Genomic DNA, 20,492 nt, shown 5'->3' on the forward strand with positions numbered 1-20,492 from the left:
CGCTGGGGAGACGTCTTGGAAGAGAAACCCTCACTAGGGGCTGAACTCTTCCACGCTGTTCAAGACGTCTTGGAAGAGAAACCCTCACTAGGGGCTGAACTCTTCCACGCTGTTCAAGACGTTTTGGTAGAGAAACCCTCACTAGGGGCTGAACTCTTCCACGCTGTTCAAGACGTCTTGGTAGAGGAACCCTCACTAGGGGCTGAACTCTTCCACGCTGTTCAAGACGTCTTGGTAGAGAAACCCTCACTAGGGGCTGAACTCTTCCACGCTGTTCAAGACGTCTTGGTAGAGAAACCCTCACTAGGGGCTGAACTCTTCCACGCTGTTCAAGACGTCGTGGAAGAGAAACCCTCACTAAGGGCTAAACTCTTCCACGCTGTTCAAGACGTCTTGGAAGAGAAACCCTCACTAGGGGCTGAACTCTTCCACGCTGTTCAAGACGTCTTGGAAGAGAAACCCTCACTAGGGGCTGAACTCTTCCACGCTGTTCAAGACGTCTTGGTAGAGGAACCCTCACTAGGGGCTGAACTCTTCCACGCCGTTCAAGACGTCTTGGTAGAGAAACCCTCACTAGGGGCTGAACTCTTCCACGCTGTTCAAGACGTCTTGGAAGTGAAACCCTCACTAGGGGCTGAACTCTTCCACGCCGTTCAAGACGTCTTGGTAGAGGAACCCTCACTAGGGGCTGAACTCTTCCACGCTGTTCAAGACGTCTTGGTAGAGAAACCCTCACTAGGGGCTGAACTCTTCCACGCTGTTCCAGACATCTTGGAAGAGAAACCCTCACTAGGGGCTGAACTCTTCCACGCTGTTCAAGACGTCTTGGAAGAGAAACCCTCACTAGGGGCTGAACTCTTCCACGCTGTTCAAGACGTCTTGGTAGAGAAACCCTCACTAGGGGCTGAACTCTTCCACGCTGTTCAAGACGTCTTGGTAGAGGAACCCTCACTAGTGGCTGAACTCTTCCACGCTGTTCAAGACGTCTTGGTAGAGGAACCCTCACTACGGGCTGAACTCTTCCACGCTGTTCAAGACGTCTTGGAAGAGAAACCCTCACTAGGGGCTGAACTCTTCCACGCTGTTCAAGATGTCTTGGTAGAGAAACCCTCACTAGAGACTGAACTCTTCCACGCTGTTCAAGATGTCTTGGTAGAGAAGCCCTCACTAGGGGCTGAACTCTTCCACGCTGTTCAAGACGTCTTGGAAGAGAAACCCTCACTAGGGGCTGAACTCTTCCACGCTGTTCAAGACGTCTTCGTAGAGAAACCCTCACTAGGGGCTGAACTCTTCCACGCTGTTCAAGACGTCTTGGAAGAGAAACCCTCACTAGGGGCTGAACTCTTCCACGCTGTTCAAGACGCCTTGGAAGTGAAACCCTCACTAGGGGCTGAACTCTTCCACGCCGTTCAAGACGTCTTGGTAGAGGAACCCTCACTAGGGGCTGAACTCTTCCACGCTGTTCAAGACGTCTTGGTAGAGAAACCTTCACTAGGGGCTGAACTCTTCCACGCTGTTCAAGACATCTTGGAAGAGAAACCGTCACTAGGGGCTGAACTCTTCCACGCTGTTCAAGACGTCTTGGAAGAGAAACCCTCACTAGGGGCTGAACTCTTCCACGCTGTTCAAGACGTCTTGGTAGAGAAACCCTCACTAGGGGCTGAACTCTTCCACGCTGTTCAAGACGTCTTGGTAGAGGAACCCTCACTAGGGGCTGAACTCTTCCACGCTGTTCAAGACGTCTTGGAAGAGAAACCCTCACTAGGGGCTGAACTCTTCCACGCTGTTCAAGATGTCTTGGTAGAGAAACCCTCACTAGGGGCTGAACTCTTCCACGCTGTTCAAGACGTCTTGGAAGAGAAACCCTCACTAGGGGCTGAACTCTTCCACGCTGTTCAAGACGTCTTGGTAGAGGAACCCTCACTAGGGGCTGAACTCTTCCACGCCGTTCAAGACGTCTTGGTAGAGAAACCCTCACTAGGGGCTGAACTCTTCCACGCTGTTCAAGACGTCTTGGAAGTGAAACCCTCACTAGGGGCTGAACTCTTCCACGCCGTTCAAGACGTCTTGGTAGAGGAACCCTCACTAGGGGCTGAACTCTTCCACGCTGTTCAAGACGTCTTGGTAGAGAAACCCTCACTAGGGGATGAACTCTTCCACGCTGTTCAAGACATCTTGGAAGAGAAACCCTCACTAGGGGCTGAACTCTTCCACGCTGTTCAAGACGTCTTGGTAGAGAAACCCTCACTAGGGGCTGAACTCTTCCACGCTGTTCAAGACGTCTTGGTAGAGGAACCCTCACTAGGGGCTGAACTCTTCCACGCTGTTCAAGACGTCTTGGAAGAGAAACCCTCACTAGGGGCTGAACTCTTCCACGCTGTTCAAGATGTCTTGGTAGAGAAACCCTCACTAGGGGCTGAACTCTTCCACGCTGTTCAAGACGTCTTGGAAGAGAAACCCTCACTAGGGGCTGAACTCTTCCACGCTGTTCAAGACGTCTTGGTAGAGGAACCCTCACTAGGGGCTGAACTCTTCCACGCCGTTCAAGACGTCTTGGTAGAGAAACCCTCACTAGGGGCTGAACTCTTCCACGCTGTTCAAGACGTCTTGGAAGTGAAACCCTCACTAGGGGCTGAACTCTTCCACGCCGTTCAAGACGTCTTGGTAGAGGAACCCTCACTAGGGGCTGAACTCTTCCACGCTGTTCAAGACGTCTTGGTAGAGAAACCCTCACTAGGGGATGAACTCTTCCACGCTGTTCAAGACATCTTGGAAGAGAAACCCTCACTAGGGGCTGAACTCTTCCACGCTGTTCAAGACGTCTTGGAAGAGAAACCCTCACTAGGGGCTGAACTCTTCCACGCTGTTCAAGACGTCTTGGTAGAGAAACCCTCACTAGGGGCTGAACTCTTCCACGCTGTTCAAGACGTCTTGGTAGAGGAACCCTCACTAGTGGCTGAACTCTTCCACGCTGTTCAAGACGTCTTGGTAGAGGAACCCTCACTACGGGCTGAACTCTTCCACGCTGTTCAAGACGTCTTGGAAGAGAAACCCTCACTAGGGGCTGAACTCTTCCACGCTGTTCAAGATGTCTTGGTAGAGAAACCCTCACTAGAGACTGAACTCTTCCACGCTGTTCAAGACGTCTTGGTAGAGAAACCCTCACTAGGGGCTGAACTCTTCCACGCTGTTCAAGACGTCTTGGAAGAGAAACCCTCACTAAGGGCTGAACTCTTCCACGCAGTTCAAGACGTCTTCGTAGAGAAACCCTCACTAGGGGCTGAACTCTTCCACGCTGTTCAAGACGTCTTAAAGGAAGAGAAACCCTCACTAGGGGCTGAACTCTTCCACGCTGTTCAAGACGTCTTGGTTAGAGAAACCCTCACTAGGGGCTGAACTCTTCCATGCTGTTCAAGACGTCTTGGTAGAGAAACCCTCACTAGGGGCTGAACTCTTCCACGCTGTTCAAGACGTCTTGGAAGAGAAACCCTCACTAGGGGATGAACTCTTCCACGCTGTTCAAGACGTCTTGGTAGAGAAACCCTCACTAGGGGCTGAACTCTTCCACGCTGGGGAGACGTCTTGGAAGAGAAACCCTCACTAGGGGCTGAACTCTTCCACGCTGTTCAAGACGTCTTGGAAGAGAAACCCTCACTAGGGGCTGAACTCTTCCACGCTGTTCAAGACGTTTTGGTAGAGAAACCCTCACTAGGGGCTGAACTCTTCCACGCTGTTCAAGACGTCTTGGTAGAGGAACCCTCACTAGGGGCTGAACTCTTCCACGCTGTTCAAGACGTCTTGGTAGAGAAACCCTCACTAGGGGCTGAACTCTTCCACGCTGTTCAAGACGTCTTGGTAGAGAAACCCTCACTAGGGGCTGAACTCTTCCACGCTGTTCAAGACGTCGTGGAAGAGAAACCCTCACTAAGGGCTAAACTCTTCCACGCTGTTCAAGACGTCTTGGAAGAGAAACCCTCACTAGGGGCTGAACTCTTCCACGCTGTTCAAGACGTCTTGGAAGAGAAACCCTCACTAGGGGCTGAACTCTTCCACGCTGTTCAAGACGTCTTGGTAGAGGAACCCTCACTAGGGGCTGAACTCTTCCACGCCGTTCAAGACGTCTTGGTAGAGAAACCCTCACTAGGGGCTGAACTCTTCCACGCTGTTCAAGACGTCTTGGAAGTGAAACCCTCACTAGGGGCTGAACTCTTCCACGCCGTTCAAGACGTCTTGGTAGAGGAACCCTCACTAGGGGCTGAACTCTTCCACGCTGTTCAAGACGTCTTGGTAGAGAAACCCTCACTAGGGGCTGAACTCTTCCACGCTGTTCAAGACGTCTTGGTAGAGAAACCCTCACTAGGGGCTGAACTCTTCCACGCTGTTCAAGACGTCTTGGTAGAGGAACCCTCACTAGTGGCTGAACTCTTCCACGCTGTTCAAGACGTCTTGGTAGAGGAACCCTCACTACGGGCTGAACTCTTCCACGCTGTTCAAGACGTCTTGGAAGAGAAACCCTCACTAGGGGCTGAACTCTTCCACGCTGTTCAAGATGTCTTGGTAGAGAAACCCTCACTAGAGACTGAACTCTTCCACGCTGTTCAAGATGTCTTGGTAGAGAAGCCCTCACTAGGGGCTGAACTCTTCCACGCTGTTCAAGACGTCTTGGAAGAGAAACCCTCACTAGGGGCTGAACTCTTCCACGCTGTTCAAGACGTCTTCGTAGAGAAACCCTCACTAGGGGCTGAACTCTTCCACGCTGTTCAAGACGTCTTGGAAGAGAAACCCTCACTAGGGGCTGAACTCTTCCACGCTGTTCAAGACGCCTTGGAAGTGAAACCCTCACTAGGGGCTGAACTCTTCCACGCTGTTCAAGACGTCTTGGTAGAGGAACCCTCACTAGGGGCTGAACTCTTCCACGCTGTTCAAGACGTCTTGGTAGAGAAACCTTCACTAGGGGCTGAACTCTTCCACGCTGTTCAAGACATCTTGGAAGAGAAACCGTCACTAGGGGCTGAACTCTTCCACGCTGTTCAAGACGTCTTGGAAGAGAAACCCTCACTAGGGGCTGAACTCTTCCACGCCGTTCAAGACGTCTTGGTAGAGGAACCCTCACTAGGGGCTGAACTCTTCCACGCTGTTCAAGACGTCTTGGTAGAGGAACCCTCACTAGGGGCTGAACTCTTCCACGCTGTTCAAGACGTCTTGGAAGAGAAACCCTCACTAGGGGCTGAACTCTTCCACGCTGTTCAAGATGTCTTGGTAGAGAAACCCTCACTAGGGGCTGAACTCTTCCACGCTGTTCAAGACGTCTTGGTAGAGAAACCCTCACTAGGGGCTGAACTCTTCCACGCTGTTCAAGACGTCTTGGTAGAGGAACCCTCACTAGGGGCTGAACTCTTCCACGCTGTTCAAGACGTCTTGGAAGAGAAACCCTCACTAGGGGCTGAACTCTTCCACGCTGTTCAAGATGTCTTGGTAGAGAAACCCTCACTAGGGGCTGAACTCTTCCACGCTGTTCAAGACGTCTTGGAAGAGAAACCCTCACTAGGGGCTGAACTCTTCCACGCTGTTCAAGACGTCTTGGTAGAGGAACCCTCACTAGGGGCTGAACTCTTCCACGCCGTTCAAGACGTCTTGGTAGAGAAACCCTCACTAGGGGCTGAACTCTTCCACGCTGTTCAAGACGTCTTGGAAGTGAAACCCTCACTAGGGGCTGAACTCTTCCACGCCGTTCAAGACGTCTTGGTAGAGGAACCCTCACTAGGGGCTGAACTCTTCCACGCTGTTCAAGACGTCTTGGTAGAGAAACCCTCACTAGGGGATGAACTCTTCCACGCTGTTCAAGACATCTTGGAAGAGAAACCCTCACTAGGGGCTGAACTCTTCCACGCTGTTCAAGACGTCTTGGTAGAGAAACCCTCACTAGGGGCTGAACTCTTCCACGCTGTTCAAGACGTCTTGGTAGAGGAACCCTCACTAGGGGCTGAACTCTTCCACGCTGTTCAAGACGTCTTGGAAGAGAAACCCTCACTAGGGGCTGAACTCTTCCAAGCTGTTCAAGATGTCTTGGTAGAGAAACCCTCACTAGGGGCTGAACTCTTCCACGCTGTTCAAGACGTCTTGGAAGAGAAACCCTCACTAGGGGCTGAACTCTTCCACGCTGTTCAAGACGTCTTGGTAGAGGAACCCTCACTAGGGGCTGAACTCTTCCACGCCGTTCAAGACGTCTTGGTAGAGAAACCCTCACTAGGGGCTGAACTCTTCCACGCTGTTCAAGACGTCTTGGAAGTGAAACCCTCACTAGGGGCTGAACTCTTCCACGCCGTTCAAGACGTCTTGGTAGAGGAACCCTCACTAGGGGCTGAACTCTTCCACGCTGTTCAAGACGTCTTGGTAGAGAAACCCTCACTAGGGGATGAACTCTTCCACGCTGTTCAAGACATCTTGGAAGAGAAACCCTCACTAGGGGCTGAACTCTTCCACGCTGTTCAAGACGTCTTGGAAGAGAAACCCTCACTAGGGGCTGAACTCTTCCACGCTGTTCAAGACGTCTTGGAAGAGAAACCCTCACTAGGGGCTGAACTCTTCCACGCTGTTCAAGATGTCTTGGTAGAGAAACCCTCACTAGAGACTGAACTCTTCCACGCTGTTCAAGATGTCTTGGTAGAGAAGCCCTCACTAGGGGCTGAACTCTTCCACGCTGTTCAAGACGTCTTGATAAAGACACCCTCACTAGGGGCTGAACTCTTCCACGCTGTTCAAGACGTCTTGGTAGAGAAACCCTCACTAGGGGCTGAACTCCTCCACGCTGGGGAGACGTCTTGGAAGTGATGGTAGTACCCACACTTTACCCCACCACATGCGGCCTGCCATTCAACTGCGGTGTACCAATATATACTGCAGAGTGGACAGAGGTGGGACATTGTAGACACGTGCCTATTAAACCTGGCACGCCTGGACATCACGACCTTGTGGACCGCAAGTTCAGCGTGCTGAACCATTGCGCACCGTGGCAGCAGCCCCAAGCTTCGTGAAACTAAATAAATTTTCACTTGAAGCTTTCACGACTGCAGTGATTCACATTCTCGGTTCTTTCGGTAAAGTCACCGCCACGTAGAAAGGGAAACAATAAAATTATCACGACGTTTCGACTGCAACACAAGCAGCGATCATCGTCAGGTGTGAAAACCACAGCAAGAAAATTTGAAAAAAGTATTTTTTAAACGTCAGTACCACGGAGAGCGATTTGGCAGCTTGTTCAGATGTTTGAAACGTCGCGAGAATTTTATTGTTTTATATTTTTATTATTGTATCGTTTCCCTTCTACGTGGTGACTTTACCGAAAGAACCGAGAATATGAAACTAGATGAATCGGTATTTTCTTAGAATGACCGTATTATTAATGTGAAATAACGATGCACATCTGTGGACACGTTTCAATGTGATCAGCGAGTCATCTTGCCTCTTGCCCATCAAGCGGCAGCGGCGGCGGCGGTGGCGTGCTCTGCCGAGGTTGATGCTGCTCAGTGATGTTTGCTTGAGCTGCGAACAAAAATTGCGCACAATTAAGTTAAAGTACATCCTAGATTTAAAGCTTTCGTGACTGCTAGGATCCATACTCTTTGGTTCTATTGGTTCTATTGGGTTTATTTTCACCTACGTGACTTTACCCAATAGAACCAAAGAGTATTAAAGTACATCGTTCATAATAGCACCGCACGAGATGTACATTGGTACACGTTGACACACGTATCGCTTTTTAGAACTTTCCAACTGAGGTTTAGTGCTCAGCTCAGTCGGGGTGTCTGTCGGCAATGAGAGGTTATGATGAGCATCATAAATATGAATAAATCTTCAGTAAAATTGCGTTCTGATATAAAGTGCTTGCCCTGTAGAAAAATCGGCGAACTGACCAAAAGTTTTTTCCCAAAAAAACTTTGGAGACAAAAGCCAGCATTAAAGGAACCCATCAACTAAACGAAACTAAACTTGTTATTTTACCACGTAAGAGCCCGCTCGGATACGTAGCTCTTGTTCAGAAGCGACCTGGCCACAGTTGATAAGCTCAACAAAGTGGTTCATCACCACGTGTCAATGTATATCAGCCGCATTACTCTTAAACGTCACGTTTTTCTAAATGCGCGGGGAAACAACGCAGGGCATGGAGCAACATCAACACCGCCGTGGGGAGAACGCGCAAACTTTCAAACGCACGGGCGTCAGGGGTCGGGATCGAACCCACGCCCCTCCTGCGTACCGAGCGAGGTAGTTAACATCTCCTAGCCACCGTGATGATGATGATGATGAGAGAGAGACACGCAAACTCCAAATACACAGCAACAGGCGTCAGGGTCGGGATCGAACCCACGACCCTCCTGCGTACCGAGCGAGATAGTTAACATCTCCTAGCCACCGTGATGATGATGATGAGAGAGAGACACGCAAACTCCAAATACACAGCAACAGGCGTCAGGGGTCGGGATCGAACCCACGACCTCCTGCGTACCGGGCGAGGTAGTTAACGTCTCCTAGCCACCGTGATGATGATGATGAGAGAGAGACACGCAAACTCCAAATACACAGCAACAGGCGTCAGGGGTCGGGATCGAACCCACGACCCTCCTGCGTACCAGGCGAGGTAGTTAACGTCTCCTAGCCAACGCGGTCCACCTGCCCTAGGCACGCACACCTAGGCCGAGCCGCTTTTCATCGCGGCGTGACGGACGTACCGCCTCCTGCGTTCCTGGGGCAAGCGCTGCCTAACCATCGTTATCGTCAATGACTAAGCAGAGCGCCGCACCGTACTTCTGACGTCAAACGCCGGTTGAAAAGCGCAAGCGGAATTCGTGCTCGGCGATCAATGTGGACATCGGAGGATTGAGATCGTTTTAAGTAAAATAAGCGGCGCGATTGGTTTACAGATTGGAGCCAGGCGATACACGGGGCCATGATCTACAGCTGAAACGAATACCTTGACCTTGGCGGTGTCACTTGACCATGACCAAGTTGACTGACCTTGCAATAGCGTCCTCTGTGCTTGACCTTGTTGAACCTGTCCAGTTTCACCACGACCCACTTGACCTTGTCCAAGTTGACCCCAAGCGTGACCCAATGGCTCCTGGACTTGGCCCAGTGGACAATGAGATTGCCTTGGCTGACTCAGGCCCTGATTAGGTTGACCTCGGCCTTGCCCCAGCAGACCATGGGCGTGCCCTGACAGTCCCTGGCCCTGCTCGGGTTGACGCTGACCCTGTTTTGGCTGAGTCTGACCTAGGCCCAATTGGGGTTTTTTTTTCCCGTCGTGATATTGGCTCTGCCCTGGCTGATTGTGGCCTTGAATTGCCACTCCGTCGCCTTCCCCCGGCTGACCCTGCCCTTTATTACCCCAACCTTGAGTCGATGGCCCCTGCCCTGGCTGATTGTGGCCTTGAATTGCCACTCCGTCGCCTTCCCCCGGCTGACCCTGCCCTTTATTACCCCAACCTTGAATCGAAGGCCCCTGCCCTGGCTGATTGTGGCCTTGAATTGCCACTCCGTCGCCTTCCCCCGGCTGACCCTGCCCTTTATTACCCCAACCTTGAACCGATGGCCCCTGGATTTGCCCACCAGATTGACCTTCACCTTGTCCCATCTGACACCACCCGTGACCCAACATCACCTGGAATGGCCCCGTTTGACCGCGACCTTGCCCTAGCTGACTCTGGCCACGGCTCGATGGCTCCCGGACCTGCCTAGATTGACGGTGACCTCGTTCATTCTCTGAAACACTGCCCAAGATGCACCGTATTTTGAAGTCGGGGAGCGTGGAAAAACTGCTGCCCAAATTTCGGCTGAAGGTTTCATTGTCGTTCCCCTCCATGTTGTATTCTTTGCACACTCCTCCGATAGCCGTCTTCCTGCATGACGCACAGACACCGTGTACGTGCACGCAAGAAAAAAAAACAAATGTGGAATTTATTAAGACAGCGCCACTGCTGCAGAGCAATCCAGATGGCACCAGCGAGATCTCTCGGCAAAGCAACTTACAAGTTTAAATGGGAATCATTTTTTTTTAATTGCCACCGCCCGTCTGTTTACGCTGTAGCGTTAATGGAGGTGGGGGCAAACAGCGTTGTTGCTGCAATTTTTACATTTTTCAAAAATACGAATGCAACAAGTTTCCCAATACGTCAATCGGTAATTGTATTTTCATGGTGTTACTGTATTGATTTTGTGCTTTGCTGCACTGACAATGAGAATCTAGATTCATTTGTCGATTTAAAGCTTTCGTGACTGCAAGGATTCATCTTCTTTGGTTCTTTCGGTAAAGTCACCATCACGTAGAAAGAGAATAAAATAATAAATTGATAAAATAAAATAACACAATAAAATTCTCACGACGTTTCGGCCACAACACAAGTGGCCTTCATCAGATGAAGGGACGAGACTGTCTAGAGGACAGCGCTGGAGCGAGCGCTGTCCCTTCACCTGATGAAGGCCACTTGTGTTGTGGCCGAAACGTCGTGAGAATTTTATCGTGTTATTTTATTTTATTAATTTATTATTTTATTCTCATTCTACGTGGTGGTGACTTTACCGAAAGAACCAAAGAAGATGAATCTAGCTTAACATCAAAGTTCTTCAAATGGAGTTCCCTCAACGTAAGGCCTACCCCGTGCTCCTGATCATTGTGACCACACAATGCTATAATTAGCTGACACGTGCCTATTGATCCAAGAGCCACATCGAGTGAATTTTTTTTTCTTAAGTGTCCTGCATTGTGAGAATTTTATCGTGTTATTTTATTTTATTAATTTATTATTTTATTCTCATTCTACGTGGTGGTGACTTTACCGAAAGAACCAAAGAAGATGAATCTAGCTTAACATCAAAGTTCTTCAAATGGAGTTCCCTCAACGTAAGGCCTACCCCGTGCTCCTGATCATTGTGACCACACAATGCTATAATTAGCTGACATGTGCCTATTGATCCAAGAGCCACATCGAGTGAATTTTTTTTTCTTAAGTGTCCTGCATTTAGTTTTTATTTTATTTTAAGATGTAATAACAGTTGTGCTTATTATTGTTATTATACACGTGTGGGAGGAAATCGCAGCACCGGGAGAAAACTCCACGTGGCGTGCGAGGGGGAAACACTCAAACCCCCCCCAAAGAGATGGAAAGTGATGGCGATTTGAATACTTGCTGCCACTGCCTTCACCTGGCGTGCCCAGGGTATGGCCATCCCCTCGACGCCCACGGGAATAGAATTTCACAACATGTTGACATGTTTACACCAAACAATAACACAAAGATCCCACACCGTGTAGCCTGTAACAGGCTGTAGGGGCAAGTGCTGTTAGCGAGCAGCAGCTATGAAGGCTACCGGCACTGTGGCACACGAGGGGGGTGGGTGGCCAGCACCACGCCCGGCCGCCTTTGTCTCCCCAGTGCTAGCGATGTTTTACTACTACACACCGCTACACCAGCTACTCATTTGAGGCTGAGTCGACCTAGGGGAGTCCCAGAACCGGTTGAGATAATCGTCGCCGGCGGTGTTGGAAGGCCCGAAGTGAATCACTCAACAACAACAACACGGTGTGGTGATTAGACCACTAAGCTAGACACATTGTCAAGGCCCCAAGTGAATCACTCAACAACAACACCACGGTGTGGTGATTAGACCACTAAGCTAGACACATTGTCAAGGCCCCAAGTGAATCACTCAACAACAACAACACCACGGTGTGGTGATTAGACCACTAAGCTAGACGCATTGTCAAGGCCCCAAGTGAATCAATCAACAACAACAACACGGTCTGGTGATTAGACCACTAAGCTAGACACATTGTCAAGGCCCCAAGTGAATCACTCAACAACAACAACAACACCACGGTGTGGTAATTAGACCACTAAGCTAGACACATTGTCAAGGCCCCAAGTGAATCACTCAACAACAACAAAACAACACGGTGTGGTGATTAGACCACTAAGCTAGACACATTGTCAAGGCCCCACGTGAATCACTCAACAACAACAACACCATGGTGTGGTGATTACACCACTAAGCTAGACACATTGTCAAGGTCCCAAGTGAATCACTCAACAACAACAACACAGTGTGGTGATTAGACCACTAAGCTAGACACATTGTCAAGGCCACAAGTGAATCACTCAACAACAACATGGTGTGGTGATTAGACCACTAAGCTAGACACATTGTCAAGGCCCCAAGTGAATCACTCAACAACAACTACACGGTGTGGTGATTAGACCACTAAGCTAGACACATTGTCAAGGCCCCAAGTGAATCACTCAACAACAACAACAACACGGTGTGGTGATTAGACCACTAAGCTAGACACATTGTCAAGGCCCCAAGTGAATCACTCAACAACAACAACACTGTGTGGTGATTAGACCACTAAGCTAGACACATTGTCAAGGCCCCAAGTGAATCACTCAACAACACGGTGTGGTGATTAGACCACTAAGCTAGACACATTGTCAAGGCCCCAAGTGAATCACTCAACAACAACATGGTGTGGTGATTAGACCACTAAGCTAGACACATTGTCAAGGCCCCAAGTGAATCACTCAACAACAACAAGGTGTGGTGATTAGACCACTAAGCTAGACACATTGTCAAGGCCCCAAGTGAATCACTCAACAACAACAACAACACTGTGTGGTGATTAGGCCACTAAGCTAGACACATTGTCAAGGCCCCAAGTGAATCACTCAACAACACGGTGTGGTGATTAGACCACTAAGCTAGACACATTGTCAAGGCCCCAAGTGAATTACTCACCAACAACAACAACACCACGGTGTGGTGATTAGACCACTAAGCTAGACACATTGTCAAGGCCCCAAGTGAATCACTCAACAACAACAACAACACTGTGTGGTGATTATACCACTAAGCTAGACACATTGTCAAGGCCCCAAGTGAATCACTCAACAACAACAACACCAAGGTGTGGTGATTAGACCACTAAGCTAGACACATTGTCAAGGCCCCAAGTGAATCACTCAACAACAACAACAACACCAAGGTGTGGTGATTAGACCACTAAGCTAGACACATTGTCAAGGCCCCAAGTGAATCACTCAACAACAACACCAAGGTGTGGTGATTAGACCACTAAGCTAGACGCATTGTCAAGGCCCCAAGTGAATCACTCAACAACAACAACACCAAGGTGTGGTGATTAGACCACTAAGCTAGACGCATTGTCAAGGCCCCAAGTGAATCACTCAACAACAACAACACCACGGTGTGGTGGTTAGACCACTAAGCTAGACGCATTGTCAAGGCCCCAAGTGAATCACTCAACAACAAAACACCACGGTGTGGTGATTAGACCACTAAGCTAGACACATTGTCAAGGCCCCAAGTGAATCACTCAACAACAACAACACCAAGGTGTGGTGATTAGACCACTAAGCTAGACACATTGTCAAGGCCCCAAGTGAATCACTCAACAACAACAACACAGTGTGGTGATTAGAACACTAAGCTAGACACATTGTCAAGGCCCCAAGTGAATCACTCAACAACAACACGGTGTGGTGATTAGACCACTAAGCTAGACACATTGTCAAGGCCCCAAGTGAATCACTCAACAACAACAACACCAAGGTGTGGTGATTAGACCACTAAGCTAGACACATTGTCAAGGCCCCAAGTGAATCACTCAACAACAACACGGTGTGGTGATTAGACCACTAAGCTAGACACATTGTCAAGGCCCCAAGTGAATCACTCAACAACAACACCAACACGGTGTGGTGATTAGACCACTAAGCTAGACGCATTGTCAAGGCCCCAAGTGAATCACTCAACAACAACAAGGTGTGGTGATTAGACCACTAAGCTAGACACATTGTCAAGGCCCCAAGTGAATCACTCAACAACAACAACAACACTGTGTGGTGATTAGGCCACTAAGCTAGACACATTGTCAAGGCCCCAAGTGAATCACTCAACAACACGGTGTGGTGATTAGACCACTAAGCTAGACACATTGTCAAGGCCCCAAGTGAATTACTCACCAACAACAACAACACCACGGTGTGGTGATTAGACCACTAAGCTAGACACATTGTCAAGGCCCCAAGTGAATCACTCAACAACAACAACAACACTGTGTGGTGATTATACCACTAAGCTAGACACATTGTCAAGGCCCCAAGTGAATCACTCAACAACAACAACACCAAGGTGTGGTGATTAGACCACTAAGCTAGACACATTGTCAAGGCCCCAAGTGAATCACTCAACAACAACAACAACACCAAGGTGTGGTGATTAGACCACTAAGCTAGACACATTGTCAAGGCCCCAAGTGAATCACTCAACAACAACACCAAGGTGTGGTGATTAGACCACTAAGCTAGACGCATTGTCAAGGCCCCAAGTGAATCACTCAACAACAACAACACCAAGGTGTGGTGATTAGACCACTAAGCTAGACGCATTGTCAAGGCCCCAAGTGAATCACTCAACAACAACAACACCACGGTGTGGTGGTTAGACCACTAAGCTAGACGCATTGTCAAGGCCCCAAGTGAATCACTCAACAACAACAACACCACGGTGTGGTGATTAGACCACTAAGCTAGACACATTGTCAAGGCCCCAAGTGAATCACTCAACAACAACAACACCAAGGTGTGGTGATTAGACCACTAAGCTAGACACATTGTCAAGGCCCCAAGTGAATCACTCAACAACAACAACACAGTGTGGTGATTAGAACACTAAGCTAGACACATTGTCAAGGCCCCAAGTGAATCACTCAACAACAACACGGTGTGGTGATTAGACCACTAAGCTAGACACATTGTCAAGGCCCCAAGTGAATCACTCAACAACAACAACACCAAGGTGTGGTGATTAGACCACTAAGCTAGACACATTGTCAAGGCCCCAAGTGAATCACTCAACAACAACACGGTGTGGTGATTAGACCACTAAGCTAGACACATTGTCAAGGCCCCAAGTGAATCACTCAACAACAACACCAACACGGTGTGGTGATTAGACCACTAAGCTAGACGCATTGTCAAGGCCCCAAGTGAATCACTCAACAACAACAACACCACGGTGTGGTGATTAGACCACTAAGCTACACACATTGTCAAGGCCCCAAGTGAATCACTCAACAAGGTGTGGTGATTAGACCACTAAGCTAGACACATTGTCAAGGCCCCAAGTGAATCACTCAACAACAACACTGTGTGGTGATTAGACCACTAAGCTAGACACATTGTCAAGGCCCCAAGTGAATCACTCAACAATCTCTCTCTGTAATGATGATGATCGTGAACAATGTCTCTCTGTAGTGATGATGATCGTGAACAATCTCTCTCTGTAATGATGATGATGATCGTGAACAATGTCTCTCTGTAATGATGATCGTGAACAATCTCTCTCTGTAATAATGCTGATCGTGAACAATCTCTCTCCATAATGATCGTGAACAATCTCTCTCTCTGTAATGATGATCGTGAACAATCTCTCTCTGTAATGATGATCGTGAACAATCTCTCTCTGTAATGATGATGATCGTGAACAATCTCTCTCTGTAATGATGATGATCGTGAACAATCTCTCTCTGTAATGATGATCGTGAACAATCTCTCTGTAATGATGATGATGATCGTGACGTCTGGCACAGATGATGATAGAGTTAGGCCCAAATCAACCTTCGCGATGCTTTGATCCGCCGGCGATTGTAGGCGCAGGAGTCGCCTCGATTGTTGCGGCCTGTACGCCTTGCGGTATACTTCGTACAACTACAGACTCCTAAAGCAACTTAACGAGACGTGAAAGTTAAAACTTTTAAAAATAAAAACCTCCACCACCAAGCTGCGCTGCGTGAGTAGAATAGTGACGCTCGCGCGCCAAGAATCGACTCTTTAAATCGAGAGCAAAGGAATCGAAGGTTGTAGATTCCTTTAGAATCGGCCTATTCCCGTTTAATCGATGCCACAGACGCTCACCGGATATCGATTCTCGCCGGTCGTGCACCGTGCGATAAAGGTCCGTTACCCGAAACGTCGACTATTAAATATTATTCCCCCCCTTTTTAAAGCCGGAGTTAACGACGACTGACGCCGTTGAGTTCGGGTTTGGCTAATTGTGTTGTGTGCCCGTTGCCCCACTGCCAAACGCAGCGCCACCAAATCACGTGGTTAAGTAATCGATTTCAAATCGATAATCGCAAATCGAAACGACGATTTTCCAGCAGCGGCTTGGGGGCCATCGCCGGTGGCGTTCACGTTCGGTGTGTGTGTCTGTGTGTATGTATGTGTGTGTCTGTATGTGTGTGTGTATGTGTGTGTCTGTGTGTCTGTGTGTGTGTCTCTGTGTGTGTCTGTCTCTGTGTGTGTCTGTGTGTGTGTCTCTGTGTGTGTGTGTCTCTGTGTGTGTGTCTCTGTGTTGTGTCTGTCTGTGTGTGTGTCTGTGTGTGTGTCTGTGTGTGTGTCTGTGTGTGTCTCTGTGTGTCTCTGTAAGCCTCACGCAGCCCGTCAGGGAGACTACACGGGGGAGACATTTGTGTTGTGTTTGTGTCTCTGTGTGTGTCTCTGTCTGTGTATCTGTGTGTGTGTCTGTGTGTATCTGTGTGTGTCTCTGTGTGTTGTGTGTGTGTCTCTGTGTGTGTGTGTCTCTGTGTGTGTGTCTCTGTGTGTGTGTGTCTCTGTGTGTGATGTGTGTGTGTCTCTGTGTGTGTGTCTCTGTGTGTGATGTGTGTGTCTCTGTGTGTGTGTCTCTGTGTGTGTGTCTCTGTGTGTGTGTGGTCCCCCTTTTTAAGAAGGGGGACCACGCACAGACTGTAACAACTACAGGGGCATCTCACTCCTCAGTGTGCCGGGAAAGGTCCTGGCAAGGATTATTCAGCATCGCCTTGCCAGGCACGCTGAGGAGAGGCTTGCGGAGCCCCAATGCGGTTTCAGGAAAGGGCGGTCCTGCACAGATGCCATATTTTCTCTCCGTCTGCTACAGCAGAGGTGTAGGGAATTCCAACAAGACCTACATCTCTGCTTTATTGACCTGGTCAAGGCCTATGATACCATCAGTAGGCCTGGGCTCTGGGTCGTTCTTCGTGCTTTTGGAGTACCTGACCCTCTGCTCACGATCATTAAGGACCTTCATGATGGTGAGCGGGCCCGGGTAAAACAACGTGGCCGGGAGTCAGAGCCATTCCCTGTACACCTTGGGGTGCGACAGGGATGTCCTCTGGCTCCCACATTATTTAACATCTATTTTGACCATGTAGTTCGTGAAGCCTTCAATAGCTGTACCGGGGGAATCTCCTGGAGCGTGCCACTAAGAGGTGGGGCCTTACCATCAGCCCCACCAAAACTAAGCACCTGCCTGGGTATTTTGTACCATCGGACACTCCACCCTCACAACTCCCAATCGGTGATGGGGCAGTTGTGGAGAAAGTGGAGAGTTTCCCATACCTGGGCAGTGTGCTTATGACTGGCTCCAGTTTAACAGCAGAGGTCTCACTCTGAATCAGTCGAGCGGCAATATCTTTTCATCGGTTGCGTAACGCTGTGTGGAAGCTACCCTGTCTGTCGCTCCGCACTAAGCTTCAGGTCTTCTCGGCCACGGTCATTCCCTCCCTTCTCTACGCTTGCGAAACGTAGACCCCCCTAATGGAACATCTTCACCGGTTAGAAACATTTAGGCTGGCCTGCCTACGATCCATCCTGGGTTTAACCAGACTGGATTGTGTGAGGAGCTCACAAATCCTTGAAAGATCTGGGCAAGGTCCCATCGGTGAGCTCCTCCGGCGGGCAAGGCTGCGATGGCTGGGTCATGTAGCCCGCATGCCCAGCCACCGCATGCCGAAACAGCTTCTGTTCGGCCGGATTGAGGGGGCTAAGCGGGCGCGGCACGGGCTAGAGAAGAGATGGAGTGATGTGGTACAGGGGGACGTGGAGCTGAGTGGACTTGCCGATGACCGGTACCAGCGGTGTCAAGATCGGCCTCTGTGGAGGAGGCTCGTGAAGGACGCTACTGGGCAGTTGGAGGTAGTCGCCCTCCAACAACAACGGAGGGTGGAGGAGCGACGCTCACAACAACGAGCGGAGCGCCGGGTGGCTAAAGCACAGCGGGTTGACACAGTAGGGGGCACAGGTGGTGCATCAGCCAGTCATCTCAGTCAGTCGACCCGTGGCACCTGGGTCTGCCCCGTGACCTCCTGCCTGCGGGCGTTCGACACTTCACGTGGCCTCAGGGTGCACATAGCCTGGCACAAGCGTCGTGGTGACATCACCGCCACTTAGTGGTGAATGGCGGTTATTGTTATATGTGTTTGTCTGCGTGTGTATCTGTGTGTGTGTCTGTGTGTGTGTATGTATCTGCGTGTGTATCTGTGTGTGTACGTGTGTTTTGACGATGATGATGGCGATGTTTGTGACGGTACGGGAAGCGTGTGTGGGCCGAGGCGGCATCCAGAGGAGCGCCATGGAGAGTGGAGGGGGAGCGAGGAGAGGACGCGGCAGGGAGGAGGAAGCGAGGCGAGGGGGAGAGAGGGGGGTCGAGAGGGAGCCGAGGAGAGAGCCGGCTGCTGCGGGCGTGCGGGCCCGACAGGGGCTCATCGCAGACAGGGACCAGTGGCGGAGAGAGATGCCCATGAGGAGGCTGGTGAACCGGTCGGTGCCCCGCGGGGAGGACGTGGAGATGGCGATGCCCAACGCGGAGAGAGCCAGGCTGCTGACGGCGTGGGTGAGACGAGCCATTGGCGAAGAGAGGACGCTCAACAGGGAGGAGGCGGGGAGAGAGAGGCTGGAGGCGGAGAGATCTGCGTGGGACAGACAGGCAGACGCGAGGAGGCGAGTGGATCAGAGGGTCGGCGACTCGCGGCCAAGGACCGAGGCGCAGCAAGCTCGGTTTGATATTGCCGCGAGGGGGAACGAGAGGACGGTCGACAGACTGGTGGAGAGGGCGGTGGAGGCGACGAGGCGAGAGGTAGGGAGAGCGAGAGAGGGAGGCCGCTGGGACGTGGAGGGGGGGCGGCCGCAGACGGGGGCGGCGGTGGAGCAGAGACGGACGCTGCGGCAGATCGCCGTGGCCGTGGGCGCCGTGGGGCTGCCGGGAAGGGTCGTGCCGATTAGGAACCGGCAGGGAGAGAGCGGGAGGGAGGGCGGGAGAGGAGGTGGAGAGAGGGAGGGCGGGAGAGGAGGTGGAGAGAGGGAGGGTGGGAGAGGAGGTGGAGAGAGGGAGGGCGGGAGAGGAGGTGGAGAGAGGGAGGGTGGGAGAGGAGGTGGAGAGAGGGAGGGCGGGAGAGGAGATGGAGAGGGAGAGAGGCAGAGGGGTCTGTTGAGATTGTTGGGGAGATTCGTTCCGATTAGGAGCCCTGAGGGAGGCCAGGAGAGGGAGGGAGGGAGAGAGTGAGAGGGACACGGGGTGCTGTAAGGAGAGGGTGAGCGGGGGGGAGGGAGGGAGAGGTGTGGGGTAGAAATGAAGGAGAGAGTGAGAGGGCTGGATGTGCGAGAGGAAAGGAGCGAGGTAGCTGTGGCACACTGCAGGTTCACTTCCCTGCAGAGTGGTGCTCACTTTAGTTGTGATGATGATGGGCTGAGTCAACCAGGGATTGAATCTGGCCCCCTTTTCCACTGAGCCACTTTGCCGGTGTTCATTGTTAACTGCTCGTTCACCGTTGGTTCTTCATGGGCGATCATATTTTAATATTTTGACTTGAAGAGGATTTGTCATTCCTTTGCCGAACACGACGATTGTGCGTATATCCGCCGTGTGATGATGCGTAGCGAGAATCGTAATTTTAGAGTTAATTTTACAAACTGCAACTCGATGCCGGGATGTTTACTTGTATTTACTTAATGTTCATTGTAAAAAAAAAAAATGTTTTATCATTTCCACCGCCCTCTGCGGGACATCGACCGCTCAAACCGAAAGCGAGATAGACACAGACAGGGAGACAGAGAGAGACATGGAGAGACAGAGAGAGAGAGTTGGAGACGGAGAGACATGGGGAAAGAGATGGGGAGAAATAGAGAGAGAGACACAGAGACAGCGGAGACACAGAGAGACAGAGAGATACATGGCCACACAGAGAGACGGATAGGGAGAGGCATGGGGAAAGAGATGGGGAGAAATACAGAGACACAGAGACAGCGGAGACACAGAGAGACAGAGAGATACATGGCCACACAGAGAGATGGATAGGGAGAGGCATGGGGAAAGAGACGGGGAGATATACACAGAGAGACACAAAGAGACAGAGAGAGAGACGATGTTGATGATGTTGAAGATGGTGTTAATGACTTTGATGTTGATGATGTTTTGAATGTTGTTAGTGATGTTGATGATGGTGTTGAGGCAAGGTAAATCAACACCCGTTCATAATAAAAAATCATCCATCCACCACTACCACTGCTGCTTGTTGCCTGCTCCTGGTGGTGCGATTCCAACCTTCTGCAGTCCGATCCAGAAATTGCCATTGGCCTGCGAGAGTGCCGAGGCGAGTGGGG

At 50.5% G+C, this 20,492-nt stretch overlaps 1 protein-coding gene across 5 annotated transcripts in view; it reads right to left on the reverse strand.

Moving 5' to 3' along the window:
* Nucleotides 1-15,874, reverse strand: part of LOC142910659 (uncharacterized) — a 247,819-nt gene extending 231,945 nt beyond the window's left edge. For 2 of the 5 annotated variants that reach the window (XM_076060019.1, XM_076060021.1), the window contains exons 1-3: nt 15,693-15,873; nt 9,016-9,896; nt 7,463-7,542 (exon numbers count right to left, since the gene is read on the reverse strand). In XM_076060019.1, coding sequence (XP_075916134.1) covers nt 7,463-7,542; nt 9,016-9,859 — 924 coding nt within the window. In that variant the 5' untranslated portion in view covers nt 9,860-9,896; nt 15,693-15,873. Of the gene's footprint in view, nt 1-7,462; nt 7,543-9,015; nt 9,897-15,692 lie in introns of all 5 variants that reach the window. The other 3 variants (XM_076060022.1, XM_076060020.1, XM_076060023.1) reach the window with 3 other exon arrangements.
* Between the last annotated feature and the right edge of the window lie 4,618 nt (nt 15,875-20,492).

Source organism: Petromyzon marinus, unplaced genomic scaffold (genome assembly GCF_048934315.1).
Source record: "Petromyzon marinus isolate PM22_M1 ecotype Great Lakes invasive population unplaced genomic scaffold, UKy_Petmar_22M1.pri1.0 PM_G_Scaffold_15, whole genome shotgun sequence".
In the NCBI taxonomy this organism is placed as follows: Eukaryota; Metazoa; Chordata; class Hyperoartia; order Petromyzontiformes; family Petromyzontidae; genus Petromyzon; species Petromyzon marinus.